Source organism: Rhinatrema bivittatum, chromosome 13 (assembly GCF_901001135.1).
Source record: "Rhinatrema bivittatum chromosome 13, aRhiBiv1.1, whole genome shotgun sequence".
In the NCBI taxonomy this organism is placed as follows: Eukaryota; Metazoa; Chordata; class Amphibia; order Gymnophiona; family Rhinatrematidae; genus Rhinatrema; species Rhinatrema bivittatum.
The window spans coordinates 21731601-21753310 of record NC_042627.1 but is presented as its reverse complement, the minus strand read 5'-3'; the positions used below and the strand labels follow the sequence as shown (position 1 = coordinate 21753310).

The following is a 21710-nucleotide window of genomic DNA, read 5'->3' as shown; positions in this document are numbered from 1 at the left end:
TAACAACAAATTGGCACCGGCTGGCCCTGTGTACAGAAGTAAGGAGGTACAGAGATATCTCCACACAACAAATTGGCATCGACTGGCCCTGATGTACAGAAGTAAGAAGGTACAGAGATATCTCCACACAACAAATTGGCATCGACTGGCCCTGATGTACAGAAGTAAGAAGGTACAGAGATATCTCCACACAACAAATTGGCACTGGCTGGCCCTGTGTACAGAAGTAAGGAGGTACAGAGATATCTCCACACAACAAATTGGCACCGGCTGGCCCTGTGTACAGAAGTAAGGAGGTACAGAGATATCTCCACACAACAAATTGGCACCGGCTGGCCCTGTGTACAGAAGTAAGGAGGTACAGAGATATCTCCACACAACAAATTGGCACCGGCTGGCCCTGTGTACAGAAGTAAGGAGGTACAGAGATATCTCCACACAACAAATTGGCACTGGCTGGCCCTGTGTACAGAAGTAAGGAGGTACAGAGATATCTCCACACAACAAATTGGCACCGGCTGGCCCTGTGTACAGAAGTAAGGAGGTACAGAGATATCTCCATAACAACAAATTGGCACCGGCTGGCCCTGTGTACAGAAGTAAGGAGGTACAGAGATATCTCCACACAACAAATTGGCATCGACTGGCCCTGATGTACAGAAGTAAGGAGGTACAGAGATATCTCCACACAACAAATTGGCACCGGCTGGCCCTGTGTACAGAAGTAAGGAGGTACAGAGATATCTCCACACAACAAATTGGCGCCGGCTGGCCCTGTGTACAGAAGTAAGGAGGTATAGTGATATCTCCACACAACAAAATGGTACTGGCCTAAGGACCAGCCAGCACCATTTTGAGATTGAGCAGAGCAGGAGTGACTGGGGGTTGCTCCTGACCTTAAGACTCACGGGTGGGCGGAGGTCCAGGAGAGACTGGCGAGCACTGTGGAGGGTCTTTAGTGGCAGACAGGAAGGGGCAGGGTGAACCTGACATTTTCTCTTTATGTTTTGTTTTTCAGGATTTTCTTTTTTTTTTGTTTGTTTTGTTTTGTTTTAAATAGACAAACAAAAACAAATTAACCCCCCCAAAAAAATAGAAAACATAAAACAAAATGAAAAAAAAAAACCTGAGTGCATGTCCCTAATATTTAATCTCTAACTTTCCTTTCTCCTTTTTATTTGAATTCCCTAGCCTCTCAGCTCTCCTCTCCTAAACTCCCACCATACCCCTTTCTCAGCTTCCTGCAGGTCATATTCTCCATTTAATCCCTCAAGAGCACTAAACTACCACCTTCAGCAATCTTCCATTTAAATGCATGTAAATAAGCAAACAATATCAATTACATAAACAAAATAAAGAATTATAACAAAAATAAGTAGATCATTATTAATTATAATAATCCTTATATATCAAAATAACATCCCAACCCATAATCTAACCCAGGCTTCCCTCAAACCTCTTATCACTTTCTTCTGTAGCCACATACTACTGCTTGTATATTTGTAGATATGTTTTACTTTTTGCATACTGTATTCTCTTTAGTTTTCACTTTGCTAAATTTCGCCTCTCTGTGCTTCCTTTTGTATTTATCAGTTGCCCTGCTCCCCCCTTTCCCTGTTTATTGTAATTTCCACCTTTTTTACGTTAAAATGTAAACCGATATGATGTGTATTTTAATGTCGGTATAGAAAAGCTGTTAAATAAAATAAATAAATAAATTCTGTTCACCTCGATCTGCCATCCTCATATACTTCCCTACAATCTCTATGTCTTTACTACAACAGCATCCTGCATTCGATATCCTCCATCCTAGCTCTTCCGTGTCCAGCTCCAGCTTGGGTGTGTTTCTCATTCATGCTTTCTGCTAACATTCTCCTACCTTTACTGGCTCCATCAGGGCCTCGCAAGATTGTGCATTCTTCAATCTGTCCAAAAGGTTCAAACAGTCGCCTTACGTCATCCTCACTTTGCTGCTTCCCCAACATTCCCACAAAGAGTTTCCTGTCTTCTAGAAACAAACCAAACTTTATTAACAAATCACACAGTACAGCACAATGGATGGACATAAGAACATAAGAACTTCAAAACATAAGAAGTGCCATACAGGCAGAGGTGGCTCAGGGCAATCTGCTGCCTGAGGCAAGGGATGAAATGGCACTCCCCTCCCTCCCTCCCAGAGGCACAGCGCAGGTCAAATCACCTCTTGAAGTCTTGCCCTGTCCATGATTTGAAATGCTGGGCAGGCAGGGGTCAAGAGTTCCCAGAGGTAATGGCAGATAAGACTGTCGGTGATAATATTTTTAGGAAACGGGCAACCCCGACACGCTCCTGGAAACTCTACCATCCGCGTCCAACCTTCCCCAGCATTTGCGCCCTGGGGAAGTGGGAGATAGGTGAATGGGGAGGGTCTGTGCGTGACACACTCTCTCGGGGATGGCGCAAGGGTATTAGGTGTTTGACAGATCCTACAGCCTTGCGCCCACGCCTGCTCTCACCACGCATCCAATTAAAAATTATGCATAACAGATTTTACATGAAAAAGGACATTCAAAGTACAGTCTTCTAATATAAAAATATCACTTACAACATGGATATTATGTTTCCATACACTTCAGTAAGAACCCTACTCATGAATATACAATTTTGCAGACATTACACCAGGCCCTAAAACACCAATACATCTCCTATTAAGAAAATAGAACATGCAGCTGCTAGAGATCCCTACACAGAAACTACACAATAGCAGAATACCTCACTTCTGTCACACACCAGAACACAGACAGATTCCTCACCAAATGTAGAATAAAATGGCCAGAAAATATAAATGGTAGCGTGCAAACAAAAACTGAACTGGAAATCACAAAAAGCCAGACTCTGCATGGAAAAACGGAAACTCTCATTCCTCATAAAACAATGACATCAGGAAATATAAAATATCAATCATAATAGTAAAGCCATACTAATAAAAATAAATAGTTCAATACACCAGACGAATCGAATAGCATTCTATAATTCAATTCATATAACATTTTTTTTAAATGTTCCCGATACCAGTAAAGTATTTCAAACAGTATCAGAAACATCAAATAACATGCAATAACTACAAATTAATAAGGATAAAAAAAAAAACATTCCCAGCTTTCTATACTTGGGAACTTTTGATTTCCAGTCACCCTGATATTGTCCTGGATAAGTGGGGGAAAGAGGCTACACACAAGTTTTGTCCACTCTGTCTCATACGCACACTTTCTAACACACGTATGCTCACTCTCTCACACAAACACACGCACGTGTGCACTCACTCACTCGGAGGTTCTCTCGCTCTCCTCCATTCCATCCCCTTTTCCCCCCTTCTCTTTATTTCTCAGTTACCCCACTATCTCTTTCATCCCCCCTCATGTACTCAGTCCCCTTTGCTTCCCTTCCCTCTCATACACTCACTCATTCCCTCCCACCCCTTCACTCACTTACCCACCCCTCCACTCTCCTGCCATTCCATTCCCTGTCACTCACCCCATCATCTCTTCCCTTTCCTCAGATCCCACCGACCTGATCTCATCTTCTTTGTGCTTGTGGAGTTACCATCCTAATTCTGCACCTGCTCGGGGTTTCTCTGTTTGTGGGACCTGAGTTCCCTGCGGACAGGTCATTATTTTATGCCGCCGCCGCCATCTTCTTCCTGCCTGCTGGGACGTCACAATTTTGCTCCGCTGAAGCTGTCTTCTTCCTGCCAGTGGGGATCGCAAGGCCTGCTGGGCAGGTCACAATTTCAGGCTGCAACCGAAGTTGTTTTCTTCCTGCCCTCGGGGCTTGGGATCCCCCCCGCAGGCAGATCACAATTTCAGCTGCCATCTTCTTCCTGCCCACGGGGCATGGGGTCATTGCAGGCAGATCACAATTTCAGCTGCCATCTTCTTCCTGCCCGAGAGGCCTGGGATCCCTGTGGGGAGGTCACAGTTTTGCATCATTGCCATTGCCTTCTTCCTGCCTGCGGGCCCTCATCATTTAGAGCCACGTTTGGGCATTTGTATCTGCATACAGGGTGAGGCGGACACCACGTGTATTTTTTGTGGGTAGGTGGGCACTTTTTGTCAACTGGAAAGAAGCAGCGATGTAAGTGCTGTGATCATTAGACCCGCCCCCCCATGATGTCACTAACATCGGACAGTCAAGACAGCCTCAACACCAGGCGTCGCGCGCCGAAGGGGCGCGACAAAGGGGCTCTCCCCTTTGTGCACCCCTTCGTGCAAACCTTTGTGTATATGTAAAAATTTATTTTTATGTTTCCTTTGTTAACTAAGCTGTTTCATTGTATTCGACTAAGGAATTTTTTCCTGCTTTTTCTGTTTCACTGTAAACCAGCATGATTTGCATTTAATGCAAGAATGTCGCTATATAAAAGTTAAAAATAAATAATAAATAAATAACTCACAATTTTGCCGCCTGAAGCAGCTGCCTCACCCTGCCTCTAATGATAGAACCGCCCCCTGCATGCAGGGTTAGACCAATGGGCCATGGAGTACAGCATTCTGTCTCCAGCAGTGGCTGATCTGGATGATTTGGAAGTATTTACCAAGCAGACACTGAAGGGAAGACAACTTCCCTGTTGCTCATTCCCAGAAATAAAAGGTGATAATCTTGTCCAGGGCTTTTTTTTTTTTTTTTTTTGTAAAGCTTAGCCTTACTATTACCCTTGACTACATCCTCTAGTAAAAAACATTCCATAGATTAATTCTGCATTGGCTGAAAAAATGCTTTCTTAAATTTATCTGCTACCAGTAGTTTCATGGTGTATCAGCTTGTCCTAGTTCTAGTTAAAGAGTAAAAACCGATCTCTGGTAACCAATTATTGCTTTTATAAACGTCTATCACAACCTCTCAGTCATCTCTTCCCCAAATTAAACAGCCCTAACCAGTTTAGCCTTTCTTCATGAGACAGCCATTCCATCTCCTTTATCATTTTATTGCCCTTCTCTGCACATTTTCAAGTTCCACTGTATTTTTTTTTTTTTTGAGATGGGGCGATCATAAATGCACCTAATATTCAAGATATGGTAGCACCATTACAATATTTTCAGTTTTATTTTCTATTTCTTTTTGAATAATTCCTAACATTCTAAATGAACTGAAGATTTCAACATATTCTTTTCCTGGATAGTATCTGCTAATATGGAACCCAGCATTGTGTACCTATAAAGGATTAATTTCAAATCTCTCCATATGTGCCCATATACGTGCGAGGAGATCTACTATAAGTAAGTTATAATGTGCATGTATCTAGTCCATGCAAATTTGTAAAATATATGTATATCCGCCCCCTCCCCCAATATATGCGCACGATTCAGTAAGCACAAATATTTGCAATGCATTGAAAGTGCATACTTTCTCTACTTATTGTATAAACATATACACATATACTTTATGTATGAAAAAAAATAACTTGTACACGTAAAACCCAGATTTACACATGAAAGTAGGTAGATTTTAAAATATATGCATGCACTTGAAATCACCAATTTGCCTTACTACCCCTCCTTACCCTGTGCAGGACCAGGCTAGATGCCTGGTTCACCTTAAAACTCAGAGTGGGAGAGAGCTCTATGGGCGGGACCTTGCTGGGGCAGAATAAGAGGCAGAGCCCAGTTGAGATCAGGAGAGCCACAATGAATCCTCGCTGGTAAGAAGTTATGCTGTGAATATACTGCTGAAAGATAAGCAGTCTACTCTTGTATATGCCGAGAAGGTATGAATAAAGCTATAATCTGTAAGAAGAAGGGCTGGAGTATGCATGTCTATACATCCAGCCTAAAAAAAGTTGCCTGGCTTTCTCACATATGGTGTCAGTTCATGGAGTTTTGCTCAACGCAAGTGCACAGAGAGAAACCCAAGTCTCCAGGGAATGAAAAGATAGTACTGAAGAAATAAAAAGTTTCTGGTGTGTGATTCCTGTCAAAAAAAGCAGTTTGAGGCAGAAGCAGTGCTGCTGGCTGTACACAGAGCACTAAGGACTTTAAAAGACTATGACTCAGGGAGGAGCAACAAAGAAACAGCTTTACATTTTCTTCTTTAATCCAGAGAGCTGTGTTTGGAGCCTCAAGGAAAAACTGGCTGTAAAGGTTTGTGTGCAAGTAAGGGAATAAACTCTGAAGTGAATTAGTAGCTGAAGAAGCAGGGTTTTTCTTTTCTTTTCTTTTTTTTTTACCTTTTCTCAGAAAAAAAAAGAGAGAAACAGTTTCTGTAGCCAGACTGTTCTTGAACAGAATGTGGCCCTGCAGAAGTGAAGCTACCAGAGTGGCTCTGTGTGTGCATAAACAGGGCAGGATCCTCCAGCAGAAACACAGCTTGCTCCACTTTAGAGCGCAAGAAAGCCAGCTACTCTGCTCTAGAGAAAGCATGACTGAGCCAGAAATGTAAGCAATGCTTCAAATCCTCCTAGAAAGACAAAGGCAACTGCAAAAGAGCATTGTAAATTACCAGAGCTTCTGTGTCTGTGCCTTACAGAAAGTAAGCAATGCACATTTAACTCCCCATCTGTCAGAAGAAAAGCTGGAAGCAGAGAAGCATCTTAAGTCACAGGACTGGTGCTTTACTCTCTAGAGGGACAAACGTACTGAAGAACAACAAATATGCTGGAGCCAGAGCAGAGACTGTAGACAATGTTATGGAAAAACCTGGCATAGAACTAGTGAATCCACCATTGGATCAGTTCAAAAAAGACAAGCTAGAATTGAAGAACAGGCAGAGGTGAATTCAAATTAAAAAAAATGAATGCCAGGTGAATGAACCTGAAGTGACTGTTATGCAAGAGAGCTCTTGGTGGAGCTTTATAGACTGGCCTGAAAGTGTCAGTATTGAGTGGCCTGGGGAAGCAGCAAAGATTAGCCCAAGGAAGGCACTGCAGAGGAACCAGAGAGAGATGCTACAGAGAGGCCAAACAAAAGCACTGTGGAGGGAAAAGATGCAGGCACTGCAGAAAGCATGGACTGATGCATGGCAGAGAGACCAGAGGTGCTATCATGTGACCAGATGGAGGTGCTGCAGGGAGATCCAAGAGAGGTGCTGCAGAGTACCCAGATGTAACCAAGGCAGAATGGCCATAAAGCTGTGCTGCAGGTGAAGATGGTGCAGAGTCAAAAGATGCCTTAGTTTGGAAGCCACAATAGGAACTCTCAAATAATGTCCAGAGTCCCCAGCCTGGGAAAGAGTGGAACCCAGAGCAACAAATGAAGGACTGGAGGAGGATACTGGTGGTGGCAATGGTGGCATTTGTAGTAACCCTAGTGAAGGAGGGGGAGCATGTCTCTAAGCTCCAACCAAGAGTCTAGTTGGCAGAAGGCCAGAAAAAGTATATTAGGAAGTGGAGCCACTTCTCTGAATGGGATCAGGGTGAGTGATGTTGCTTGCCCCAACACATTCAAGCTGAGGGGGAGGATATGTGAAGGAGTGGCCTTACTACTCCTCCTTAACCTGTGCAGGACCAGGATAGATGCCTGGACCACCTTAAAACACAGAGTATGAGAGAGCTCTGTGGGTGGACCCTGCCTGGGGCAGGATAAGAGGCTGAACCCAGCTGGGATCAGAAGGCTCAGCGTCTCCAGGAGAGCCATCTCCTGAACCCTCTCTGATAAGAAGTTATGCTGTGAATATACTGCTGGAAGGTAAGCAGTTTACTATTATATATGCTGAGAAGTGTGAATAAAGCTATAATCTGTGAAATGAAAGGCTGGGAGTCTGTGTCTTTATGCCTCCAGCCTAAGAAAATTGTTCAGCTACCCCACAGTGCCATTTTGAAAATTGCTTGCCCCCCATACTTTTAAATGTAGGGAACCTTTGGTTTCCCTAACTAAAAGGAGAGTACCAATTGATTAGGGAAGTTCTGTGTAGAAATTAGTGAGAGAGGGTTGGGTTTTGTTCCCTCATGTGGGAACAGTAGATGGTGCTTTGAGATGATAAACAGCTAGGATACGCCATCTATCCTCATGGAGTTTTAGTTTGGAACTTGAGTTGACAGGTTGTGAATTTTTGGTTACAGTTTCAAGCTTACAGGAGCCCTCTGACTCCTTCCTGCTTGCCATTTCTTTTCCCATTTTTAGGCAAGGAATAAAGAGGTTTTCCCATTTAGCTCATTGACTCAGCTATCCAGCCTTTCAGCTTGCTTTAGACGGTTTTAAGCCATTTTTGAGAATCCCCATTGAGAGCTGGTTCTCCTTGTTACAGTGGACTGGGAAGTCCATGTACTTGAGGCTGGATTTGGGGTAAGGAAGATCTGCACTGTGCTCTCTCTCCTTCAGAGGAAAATCCTTACAGCGACCTGATACAGAGGAGGTATATTTTGAAGTCATTATCTTTTTGAACTGTTTTCTCTGTTTGCAGTCAAGGAAGCTTTTATTCCACCCTTCCTACTTCTTGATTTTTCTCTTTTTTTTAGGTTCAAAGACTATTTTTGTTCTTATGGCCCTTGGTATCCGGGACTCAGTAACCAAACCACTGAGAGAGTGGGGTCTTTCATTCTGAAAGAAACAGATGTGTAGAGGAATTCATCTGGAGGAGGGAGGATCCCATCAAAGGACACTCAAGGAAGGAAACTAAAGGGATAAAAAGGAGCTGCTGCTACATGGATTATTTGCAGGAGAGTAAGGGTGCCCACCCCATGCTGCCTAAGGAGGATTTTGGGAGAGAAAAATCTGGGACTAAGTTCTGATAAATTACTGGGACCTGCTATTCTAACTACCTTCAGCGGGAAGAGCTAAGGAGGCAGCTGGGATTTTGAAGGAGGATTGAACTAAATACAATCTGATGAACGCAGAGAATGTGGAATAATTGAGAAGAGAAGGAAATTAAGTATTAAAGAAGTGCTTGCAGTAAAAGTAGAGACTTTTCTAAAGAAGTGGAGTCACAAGTTTATTAAATCTTTCTGCTGTCTTGTTATTTATTGACTTGAACTGAGAAATGAATTGAAGATGCAAATATTATTCAGTCATCTAATCAACTATCAGTAAAGTAGTTGGAAACCACTCTGCTTCTCATGTGTGTTCATTGGATGCAGAGGCAGAGATAATTATCAGTGCTGTGTAGAGAGGACGGAGATAGGGCTGGTCTTGCAAAGGGCAGGGCATAAGAACGATTGTTCGTCCCCACTCTGGAATCCCGGGACTCAGAGAGTAAAGCTGTCTGGTGGGGTGAACGCTAGACTGGGAGACAGTGAAGGAGGGTTGGGCAGAAGGCGTGTGTCTTTTTTCTTTTTCCTATGTGCCCCTGGGTGCGAGTAAGAGGATCCACCCACCCAGGGGTTGCATAAATATTAAACTTTGTTTCATGTGCATATGATTACATTTAATTTAATATTTCTATTCCACCTTTCACAGTTGGTCAGCTGCTTCAAAGCAGATTACAGGGTCGTATATTAGGCCAGTAGTTGGATTACATTGCAAGGTGCTTCATGGTACATAATACAAATACATTTCAGTAATCAGGATGTAGTGTCAGATGAATGTGCCATCTGTGATTTTTGAGGGTAGTCTGGAAAAAAAAAAATCAAAAAATATATACATTTTCTAAATTTAAAAAAATCCATACCGTATTGGCTAAAGGTACTATCTAAAGTGGCTGGCCGGCCTGAACTAGGATGTTTCCCATTATTACTTACCATACAAGACAATTTCACATTTTGTTGGCACTTCAGTAACAGTAACACAAACTCCTTCCATTACCAGGCACATTATGAAGTAACACATAACCCTGCAAAAAAAAAGTCACTCAAAAATTATTTAGTAAACCTCCCCTACTAGAATGGTGCCAATTCCCAGAACTCAAAAGCAACAATTCTACCTGTGAAAAGTCAGCAATGGAAATATTATACCAGGCCTCAGAACAGCATTACTATTCTTCTCCACAGGGAAAGGGAACGTCTTGAAAACTAGAGGAACCAGGATACAAATGCCACTGACACTACAAGTGACCTTGGGCAAATTACTTTATCTTCCAGTGCCTCAGATACACATTTAGATTTTTGGAGCAGGGATTGATTATACTTGACTTACTGCATAAAAATGATATATGCTATCTGGGGCATTATTAGCAATACACCTCCTACTGGGAAAACCTGTTAGACTACACAAAAACTACACATTACACACAGAGAACACAGAAAACCCCTCACCATATACAGAATAAGTGACCAAAAATTATAAAGAAATATATAGACAAAAACTGAACTCCTGTCTATTTCAGGCTGCCTGGAAAGAGACAAAGAAAAGGTGGAAATATTAAACACTTCAGTTCGGTGTTCACTAAGGAAGACCCCGGAGAAGGACCGTCGCTGGTTAACAAGGCTGTGGATGGGACCGGATTTGACAAAACCCCGTTTATGGAAGAGAATGTATGGGAAGAGCTAGGAAAACTGAAAGTGGATAAAGCATTGGGGCCTGATGAGTTTCATCCTAAGATACTGAGGGAGCTCAGAGATGTGCGCTGGTGGGTCCGCTGAATGACCTGTTCAATAGATTTCTGGAAACAGGAGTGGTGCCGAGTGACTGGAGAAGAGTGGTGGTGGTCCCACTTCACAAGGGTGGGAGCAGAGAGGAGGCTGGAAATTACAGGCCGGTTAGCCTCACTTCGGTGGTGGGAAAATTAATGGAGACTCTGCTTAAAGAAAGGATAGTGAACTACCTAGAATTTGGTGGGTTGCTTGATCCGAAACAGCATGGATTCTCCAGGGGAAGGTCCTGTTAGATGAATCTATGATTTCTTTGATTGGGTGACTAGAGAAGAAGCGCTCGATGTGATTTACTTGGATTTTAGTAAAGCCTTTGATACTTGGATTTTAGTAAAGCCTTTGATACGGTCCTGCATAGAAGACTCATGAACAAATAAGAAGCTTGAGAGTGAGTGTCAAGGTGGTGGCGTGGATTACAAACTAGTTGACGGATAGAAGACAGCGTGTGATGGTAAATGGAACTTACTCTGAAGAGAGAACAGTGTTAAGTGGAGTGCTGCAGGGATCGGTGTTGGGACCAGTTATGTTCAATGTCTTTGGGAGCAACATTGTGTAATGGATAGAAGGTAAAGTTTGTCTATTTGCGGATGAAATTAAGATCTGCAACAGAGTGGACACACCAGAAGGAGTGGAGAGATTGAGACAGGAAGCTTGAAGAGTGGTTGAAGATATGGCAACTGGGATTTAATGGCAAGAAATGTAGAGTCATGCATTTGGGATGCGGTAATCTGAAAGAACTGTATGCGATGGGGGGTGAAGCGCTGCTGTGGACGAAACAGGAGAGAGACCTTGGGTTGATAGCGTCTAGTGGTGAAGCAATGACAAGGCGATAGCTAAAGCTAGAAGAATGCTGGGCTACATAGAGAGAGGAATATCTAGTAAGAAAAAGGAAGCGATAATCCCCTTATACAGGTCCTTGGTGAGGCCTCACCTGGAGTACTGTGTTCATTTCTGGAGACTGTTTCTCAAAAGGGACAGAGACAGGATGGAGGTGGTCCAGAGAAGGGCGACCAAAATGATGAGAGGTCTCCATCAAATGACTTATGAGGAGAGGTTGAAGGACCTAAATATGTCTACCTTGGAGGAGAGGAGGAGCAGAGGAGATATGATACAGACCTTCAGATACTTGAAAGGTTTTAATGATGCACGATCAGCAACATACCTTTTCCACTGGAAAGAAACCAATAGAACTAGGGGTCACAAAATGAAACTCCAAATTTAGCCGAACAAATGGTGCTGAATAGTGACCTCGTTCTACCTGCATAAATTGCTTTCTTCCCTAACTTAAACTCTGCTACGGGATGCCTCTTTATCCCACTGCTAAAAGCGCGCAAATGAAAGCTCATGCATGCTTTTATCTACTCCCAGGAGGGCAGATTTTAGCCAAGCCATTTTACCTCAATACATTGCTGTTTTCACCTGTGTAAATGGCTTTGAAGATTGCCCTCTATAATTGTGTATTTTGGCAAAATTTCACTCAATCCTCCCTTACTCTTTGGCTCTGGACAATAGTTCTACAGCTTAGCAAGAAGTCGAAAAGCTATGTGCTGATGTAATGATCCTACTGTTACATGTTATGGACCTGTGTTGCCCCCATCCCAGTCAGCTCTTGGGCACGGTGGCACACAAGGAAGGCCTCATGACCTCCTGATGTTCCCCCACAGTGGGGGGGGGGGGGGGGGGGGTGTAAGAGTTCAGTCGAGTTTTGATCAAGTAAGGGCTCTCCTGCACGCCAGTTCAAACTCACCACAAAACACGCTTCACACCCAAGGTGGTGCTCAAATTAAAAGCTTTACTGAAAAAAAAAGAGTGGCAGGAAAAACAGGATATTCTAATCGATAGTTCATCAAATAGTAACCAAGCCCAAAATTGTCACAAAAAAATCCACATCAGTTCAGTCTCTTTTCATACACTTACCCAAACAGCTAAGCTCTGGGGGCAGGTACACTTCTACCCTGGGTCCTCCCAATACATTTTGGGTGTTGCAGATCTTTTTCTCTTCTCTGTTCCTCGTTTAGTGAGCTTCCCGCAGATTTTCCTGATCAGTCAGCACTCTATGGATTTTCCCAGGCAGGCGTTGTCTCATAGACTCCAAGGAAACCCTCTCTCATCGGCAGTCCTCAAGACTCTCTGATTTCCTTTGGGAACCATTCTTCTTTACAACTCTCTAGAACTAACAGGACTTCTGTAACTCCTTCCTCTCATTAAAGCCCGGGCCAACCTCACCCTCTGGTCCCAGCCACCTCCACCTCAAACCTTCCCTTTGGAGAGGAGAGGTCCACTCGTACCGCTCTGGGAAGAAATGGCACCTGATGCAGAACGGCACCTCTTGGAATCCTCTAACTCCTTCCGTCCCCCGCACCATATGAGAGTGCAGGGACTTTATGCTTCCTCACAACCCCTCCCACCTCCTTAATACACGGACGCTCCCCTGACATCACCTTAGGACAAGGTATAGTGAGACCTCTCTCATTCTGAGGGCACACAGACCAGCTGAAGCCACAGCTGTATGATTGTAAGGGACAGAGAAAGACACTCTCTTACACCTGTAACAGAAGCAGAAGAAAATACGGGCCAATATTCCATTTATTTTCATTGTGCACAAGAAGAAGGGCTCCTTTTGCCCAATCCTGCATCTCAAGGGAGTCAACCATCATTTGTGGGCAACTCTTTTTTGCATGGAAACCTTATGCTCAGTGATAATGGCAGTACAATCGGAGGAGTTTCTGATGTCCGTGGAACTGTCAGAGGCGTACCTTCATATTCCCATGTGTCTGGAGCATCAACGGTTCTGAATCTCGCTGTTTTGGAGCCTCGGTTCTTTTATCTTGTGCATCCTTCAGTGCCTCTCTCCCTTCTACAGGGATAGTCGTCCGCTTGGTGATGGCACACACAAGCACATCCACTTTCAGAAAACACAAATGCTCTCTCTCGCAGCCGGATCCAAAGGGTACAGCCCTTCCGAGGTTCATCCCCCTTTAAAATTAGCTTCCGGGGCGCCCCATTCAAGATCAATCAATTCTTGAATAACTTCTAATAGGGAAGAAACATGAGGCTTTAGGCAAAGAAATCAAAATGGGATCTTTCTTTGGCTCAGACATGGAATCAGCCCCCGGTACCCCCAACATCTTCAATGTCTGGGAAATCAGAGCCGGTAACTCATCTCTATGAAAAAAAAGCAACATAGTTCTATATGGCTCCAGCTCCAGAGGAATTTTCCCATCTTCCAGGGAGTAAGGATCGGCTTCATCATCTGTGCCATCCAGGTCCCTATCGGCGTGACCCACAGCAGGCCTAGATGCTTACCCACAGCACCAGGTGGGCGGGAATCTGCAGCCTACAATCCTAAATTGTTAAGATTGACCAGGCCAATGCCTGCACCTGAAGAAAAGACTGTAGCCCCTGAAAAAAATTCCACTCAAGAAAAGGCAGAGGGGTCCATGCCCAAACCAGGGGGTGCCGGTCCTGCGCCCAGCGAACTACCTTCCCCTGATGAAGAACCAGTTAGGGGAACCCCAGTTTCAAGCGAAACTTTCAACAACTTTTTTCCATTCCCACATCATGCTGGGAAGGACCAAGCTTAGCAAAATCAGACAGCGACAAGTCTCCCTGAGCCTCCAAACAGTGTTGACACGCCAGGCTGAAATGCCTGAATATGGCAACCAGCACAAAGGGTAAGGTGCTTAGGCTTCTTTGCTATCAGTGTCACAGTCATTTAACAGCACACTCTAAACAGACATCTGTGAAGTGTGCGAAGTGTGCACCCAGCTATGCTCATGCTTGTAAAAATTAGGCACTTAAAAATTAGGTGCACAAAAATTAGGCACCTAATTTACTATTTAGATGGACGCCCAACTTTGGCACCCATCTAGGCACCCTTACGTGTACCACTGTGCGTCCAAACTAGGCACCCTTACATGTATAACTGAGTGCCCAAGTAGGTGTTCTTATGCACCCAACTGAACGCCCAGCTAAGTGCACAACTAGACACAGCCAGGCATGCAAGCATGAATTGATGTACCAGAAGAGGGCAGCCTTACACGCAGAGAAAAGGTACGTGAATGTCATTGCGGCCTACCATGCAGCAAAAAATTTAAGGCAGAAGGCTGCTCAACCTGCCAAGCTGCCCAAGTCCCTCAAGCTCCCCCAAAGGCGGGAATGGACGTTGGGACGGAGTGCTGAGTATGGAGACTGGAGGGGAGAAGAATCCCTAAAAGCAACTCCTCCTCTTTTTATTTTCTTTTTAATTACTCTTTACCTGAGCTCAGCCCATCCTGGCCGAGTACAGAGTCTGTCTCCGACTGCCAGGGTAGAGGGCATATACCTTCATCTCCGTGCTCGGCTACCTGCACCCGCTTGCCTTTCAGCTGTTTGTTGGGGGGGGGGGGGGGGGTTTGCAGCTAACTCTACACCGGCAAAAACCAGCTACTGGACCAAGGCATTCATCTGAGGGAAGAATTAATGCAATCTCCAGTAGGTAGATGCATGTCCACAATCTGCTGGAGACAGAGAATACTGGCAGGCTGATGTCACTGCAGGGGTATATATACACTGTGACGTCAGCTTTGCACTGTCTCCATCTACTGGTAGAGGTGTATAGCCCACTGGTTCTGGATCCATCTATCTGAATGCTAAGAAAACATATTTTTAATTATTTTTTTAAAATGCACACTAATATTTTACATGCATAATTGTAACAATTTGTGTGTAACAAAATTAAATGCTGAGGCAGTTATATTTTAAAGTATGTGCGTACTCTGCTTCTGAAAATGCTCACTTGCTCATATGTTTGGATTCACCAGTTTGCCAATATCTACACCTGTTCAACCCAGACTTTTCATTAGTTCACCTAGACCCTCCAAGTTTTGCACCCTGAACCCCCAGCACTTCCCCCAGACTTTCCACTCAGAAACTACAGAGATAGTTTACATGTAGGACTCCTGGCAGGAGAGAGGAGCAGGCAGGGATAGCAGCGGTTAGACTCCCTGCCCTGCTGCCACCGTCTCTGTTTCTCCGACTCTGGTCTGCAGGGTGAGGTGGAGAGGAAGGCCTGCTTAGCTGCTGCCCCACCTCCCACAGCTGATTGGTTACTGTGAACAGCATGAGCCAATCAGCTTTGGAAGGTGGGAGAGGAGTTTTCTGCTTAGGGCTCTCACCTCTATATCCCCTGGGAGCACTGGCCAGAAGATACAGGTGTGAAAGCCCTAAGTAGGTAGGTAAAATAGGGTGAGAGCCCTTGGCAGGGAGTGAGAACACTGGCCACTGGACGGGGTGGGGAAATGTGGAGTGAGAGCACTGGGTGTGTGTGTTGCATGGGGGGCATGAGCACACTGGGTGTGGGGTAGATGTGGGAATTGTGTGCTTGTACTGGGGGTGGTGGTGCCCAAAATGAAAACTTGCACCAAAGCCCAAGTGATCTGCCACTGTCTAATACTGGTTCATCACAGAGTCACTCCCTTATTTGCCCCATGGTACTGAAGGAGAGAAAGAGTGATAAATGTGTCAGCACTCTACACAATGATCAACAACGGCTACAATGTGCCTTCTCTCAAGAGCGTACATGGGTGAGAGTACAAGATGTGCAGCAGGAGGAGAGGAAAGTGAAGTGGGGGTCTCCAGCTTCATAGGCTCTTGTGCCTGAGCCACTGCACGACCGGAAAGTGTGAAGTGGGGACGAGGGGAGAGAAGACAAGAATATCAAGCAACAAGAATTGCACTTTTATGATTGACTATGTGAATAAGCCACAGACTCGGGCCATGCCCAGGGGATATAAATAACTTAAGCATGACAGAAGTGACGGCAAATAATGGGAATTTCAGGATTATTACCAGCATTTGTCTTCCTCTGCCCAGATGTCTGTGCTGCACGCTAATAGCGTTTGACAAAGGAAATAAGGTAGCTTGTCACGGCTGCACCAAAAGGAAATAAATAAATAACAACAGAGGACGATTAATGTCTTGTCAGTTAAGCTGAGAGGAAAATTAGTTGAGGGAATAGGGCTCCTATATTATCTCGTTAAGCGGAGCAGCCCTTCTATTGAGTTTTTGGATCCTAATTGCTTTTTTTCCTGAGACATCTTGGTCAATTGGTTATATTTTAATGACCTTTCTGATCATCTTTTTCTGTTATCTCACATTCATGGCTTACAGCCTCAGACTTTAATAGATGATCATTCACTTATTTGGGCAGGAGGCAGAAGTGCCAGACATAACTACTGCTCTCTTAGGGCCACACTATGGGTCAACTTTTAATCCTCCCTAGCTAGGGTTATGGTGAAGTCTTCCTAGTAACTTCTGTTTAATTTATTTAACTCAAATTGTTACTTCTCAGTCATTTTCTACAATGCCAAGAGTCACTCCAGAATGAGTAGACCATTCCAAAATTAGAATATTTTATAGTTTTATACTGAAGATACTGATAAAAATGGCTATAATGCTAGACCTATGACATGCAGTGCTACTATTTGGCCAACCCGGCACCCTACAGCAGTGAAAAATAGTTTTTAAAAAGCAAGGTGATAGGAATCACTATCATAACACTCAAGGGTGCACAGGCTCATCTGGGCAGCTTTCACTTGCTTTTAGCTCTTAGCGAGCTCTTAGTGGTCTAACACCAGCTGCAGAGGCACAGAGCCAGAACCCTTTCACAGAGCTGCTAACCCTCTAGGATTGTCCCGGAGTCTCCAGGAATTTCAGATTAGTCTCCGGGACACTGCTGCAAGCAGCCCTGAAGAAACATCATATGGAATTCTCAAAAGAAGAAAACATTGAACAAGAGTGTCTGGTTTTCCTTGGTAGCAGTCTCTCTCATTAGTTTCGTATATTCTTCTATCTAGACCATGCTGTTTGTAATGTTGAGGCCCAGGGAATTGAGGGAGAAAGACACTGAGGCAAGGCACTCAACTTTTATAAAAGTGAACATAGTAATGGAAGCTTTTTAAATTTGAACTCTAAAGAGTTTTTGGATGCATCAATGGTTTTTTTTGATGAAATCCCATTTTATTTTGATCTTTGGTACTGACACATACACATCCGTTTAAACATACACCAAAAATTAAAGCAAAGTAAACTCTACACAGCATCTAGGTCAGCATATGGGTTGTGATTCGGCTAGAGCACGGCAATGCAGGAAACACAGGTGAGCGTCTGCTTCTTAGTGGGCAAGCGGGGCTCAAAAGATGAAGCGCTGGGGCCCTGAGTCAGGCCTGAGCCTAGGGTGGCAAAATTCTGGGGATGTCACACAGAGCGAAGGTTTAGCTTCCTCCAGTTTTGTCCGCTCCCTGAAGCTGTGGGTCACAAGAGAGAAGAGAAACCTGCTGCTCCTTCCCCTCCATGTAATCTGCTGGGAGCAAAGGAGAAGCCATTGGCTGCCACCCTCCACTCATTTGGGCCCCCTCCAGTGACGAAATGGAGGGATGTCCTGCTTCTATGATAGCGATCAAAGCGATCCTGCATGACTCAGTAGATCTAACCCGGTGCGGTTCCCATACCTTACGGGAGCTTGTGCAGGGTGGAATTGACCGAGCCCTACAAGACACTCTGGGGCCTGTTGCAGCTGCACTGGATATCACCCACCTCTGCAGTATCTCAGCCACTGCTTCCCATGCAGTCACACAAGGCCATAGAAGAGCCACTGCTGTTCATCCTTGACGTGGCCCACATGGCCAAACAACAACTGACTGATGCTGACCAATGGACACAGCCTATCGGATTGAAGAGCCCCATATCCTCCTTCTCTTCATTCATCTCAAGGGAGGGGGGAAAGACTGAAGAAGGGAACGGGGCCACTCCTCTTTTCCCTGTTCTGTGGGAACCAAGATCCCTTCTTCTTGCTGGGACAAAGGTAGGTTAATAAAGAGGGGTGAGTGGGAAGAGAAAAATGATGTCGGAGACTGGAGTGCGGTGGGAAGAGAATGGAATTAGAGATGGGATTGGAGTGGAATCAGAGATTTCCAAAGGGATTAAGAGAAGATTTGAGGGAGAGGGGAGCATGGCATTGAAGGTGGGGTGGAATGGGATGGGTTGGGGGAGAGAATGGTATTGAAGGTGTATGTTGCGGGAGGAAGTTAAAGGATTGGATCTGAGGATGGAGGGTGGGGGAAGAAAATGATATTGGAGGCAAGGGGTAGAGACTGGATTTTGAGGTCTGCAGGAAGGAGCAAAGGAAACAAATCGGAGGTGAGGGGGAATGAAATTGGAGGTAGATGAGGTGGGAGGTGAATTGAATCTGAGGTTTGTTGGGGTGGGAAGGTTAAAGGATCAGATTAGAGGTTGGAGGGAGACTGAAACAGAGGTCAGCAGTTGGAGTGGGGATTAAGGAAATGGAATTGAGGCCCAGGAGGAAGGGGAGAGAATGAAATCTGAGATCTGTCAGGGTTATTTATCAGATCTGAGGTTGACCGGTGGGGGGATAGAATTGGAGGTAGGCAAGGTGGGAGAATAATCTTTGGTCTGGGGGCGGGGTTAAGGGATCAGAAGCCTGGGGGAGTGGAGAATAGAAGTAGAGGTTGGCAAGGTGGGGAGAATGGAATCAGAAATCTGTAGGGTGGAGAGAGCATTAAGACAACTGATATAGGATGGCTGGGGGGGGGGGGGGAGAGCAGCACAGCACTGACAGTGCCTAGGGGCACCAAAAAGTACAAGATGACACTTTTTACTGAACTGATCTCTGCCAGCAGAAGAATTTTATTGAGGGGTTCAGTCTTAAAAAGGATTTCCTCAGTAAGCCTCTGGAAAGCCAGGAAACCTGTGGTCACAAAAGCCCAAAGGCCTGTTGTCTGGGGTAAAGAGTTTAAAAAGAGAGAAAAGAATGTGTATGCAGGGGAGGTGGAGGTCAGCATGAGCTTTCACATTAGTAGTAGTATTAGTAGCAAAACATGCTTAAGTTATGCTTACATATGACAAATCTGACACAGACTGATGCTTATTTTCTACTTGGGACAAATTCCTAAGAAGCAACTCTGTCCTTACTAAATGATTTTTAATAAGATCATCTTTCAAAACCACTATGGGCCAGATGATCTTAACGGTAGGAATGTGCAGATTTTCGGTTTGATTTCCTAGTTTGTTTGGTTTGGATGAGAAGCTCATTTGTTTCATTCTTTTCTATTAAAGACAATTGGGGAAGCAACGCATCCTATTTTGGACTCTAACTATGGGGTTTTCCATCCGAGTTTTAAGAAACTTGCTGGCAAGCACCAGTAGCAGAGGCAACAGCACCCTAAGATAGCATGAACACCCCATGGCACCCAAAGAGGGGCAAAAGGCAGCAACAGTAGCATCAATACACCAAGGCATTGAGTGAGGGTTACGGCCTCAACAGTGAGGGGAATGGCAGGAAGTGCAGTGGCACGAAGCCCCCTTAGGTCTAGTGAGGGGCCTTGCAAGAAGAAGAGTGGAATAAATACCTCAAGGCATAGAATGACAGGCATGATAACAAGCACAATGGCATGAACACCCTAAGGTAGAGGCTCTCAACCCAGTGCTTGGCACACACCTAGCGACTCAGGTTTTCAGGATATCCACAATGAATATGCACGAGATAGATTTGCATTCAATGGAAGCAGTGCATAGAAATCGACACCATGTATTTTCATTGTGGATATCCCGAAATTCTGAGTAGCTATCTGTGTCCCAAGGACTGGGTTGAGAACCACTGCCCCGGGGCACGGAGTAAAGGGTATGGTAACAAAATGTGTGGCAACAACGCAGCAGGTCGCTGAACCAAAAGGGTGGCAAGGTGGCAAAGTTGGAGCAGTACGAAGGATGACAAGATCCTAAGGCATCCAGAGAGGGACAGAGGAGAAGAGTGTTTTTTCTTTTTTAACCCCCCCCTCACCCCAACTTGGCAGGGGGGGGGTCACAATTCCAATTTCTACTGAGCCCTGACTCTCTTGTTGAAAGTTTGGGAAAGAGATTCTGTGTTGGGGACAGGATAAATCTGTTAAAAAAGAAACGACAAAAACAAAACTCAGTCCACACCAAAGCACTGTGTTCCAAATAGAAAAATAGCTTTGACAAGAGAAAATCAAAATCTCAGAACTTACAAAAGTCAAGCATAGGCCAGAATGCAAGAAACCACAGTAAGAAACAGTTCTGTAATTTTACAACTTACATACAGGCAGATCAGACGGGAATCTCTTGATAATGTAATCTGCTTTGAAGTGCCAAGAGGTGGAATATAAATGAATACAAATAAATAAAATAAATATTCTCCAAAACGCCTTTAACTCTTCAGACCCTAGAAGAATCTGTAGAATATTGTCCTGTTTTTCGCCAAATTACTCACATGACAGGCATGACCAGAAGAAACGCTGCTCCCCATTGTCTAAGGGTGGATCCTCCCAGTTTGACCCCTTTGCCACTTACAGGAGAAAACATTTCTCTCCTGAAACCAATGGAGCCCAGAGTGGAGCACAGCCTCTTATCTGCCTCTGCCCTGCTCCCTCCTTCTACTTTCAGGACACCTGAACTCCCTTTGACTCCCTCAATGACTGACTGCAGACTACTGACCCATACACATTTGCATACACAGGAGGCAGGGCATGCGAATAAGTCTCATGCATATTCATTAGTGATATCCTGAAAACCCGACTGGCTGGGGGGGGGGGGGGGGGGGAGGGGAGGAGGGGAGCGTAGGACTGGTTAAAAGCACCATTGTTTAGGAGATGGACTTCCACTCTTAAGTAAGATCTTCTGGGTAGGGACTTCACCCTGGCCATATGAGTTTTCAAGGACAAATTCTGAGAAATTTACAATTGATCTTTCTCAGAGTTGAAAGGTCTGGGTCAGAGGCGGACTGCAGGAAAATATCCACCCAGAGGATTTTTATCAGAACCAGCCTGTGGAGTATCTGTTCAACTCCCTCAAGCACTTTCCCTGCAGCACATGCTTCAACCGCTCCCAAAGGCAAGACAGGCTGACTTATGAGACGTACATCATGTGACCTAGAACCCGGCAGGATTGAGCCAAAAAGTTTCCAACATTAATTTCACATTTAACCTAAATAACCAAGTAGTAGAACACACCATATGCCAGGGGTAAGCAAATTGAACTGCAGTCCCTCTTCCATCCATGCAATCGGTTGTGTCCTCCACAAGTTTGGTTGCATCTCTCATACTATACATATGTAGGAATCCTGTTATTCCCCTACTAATACTGGATAAGGAACGTACCGTGTGGTATGGGGAGAAACAGATTGGTAGTTTGATTGGGT

General features: G+C 44.7%; 1 protein-coding gene across 1 annotated transcript in view; it reads right to left on the bottom strand.

Moving 5' to 3' along the window:
• CELF6 (CUGBP Elav-like family member 6) overlaps positions 1 to 21710 on the bottom strand; it is a 417202-nt gene that overhangs the window by 60628 nt on the left and 334864 nt on the right. Inside the window, exon 4 of the mRNA XM_029575372.1 lies at positions 1880 to 2008. Coding sequence (XP_029431232.1) covers positions 1880 to 2008 — 129 coding nt within the window. The remainder of the gene's footprint in view (positions 1 to 1879; positions 2009 to 21710) is intronic.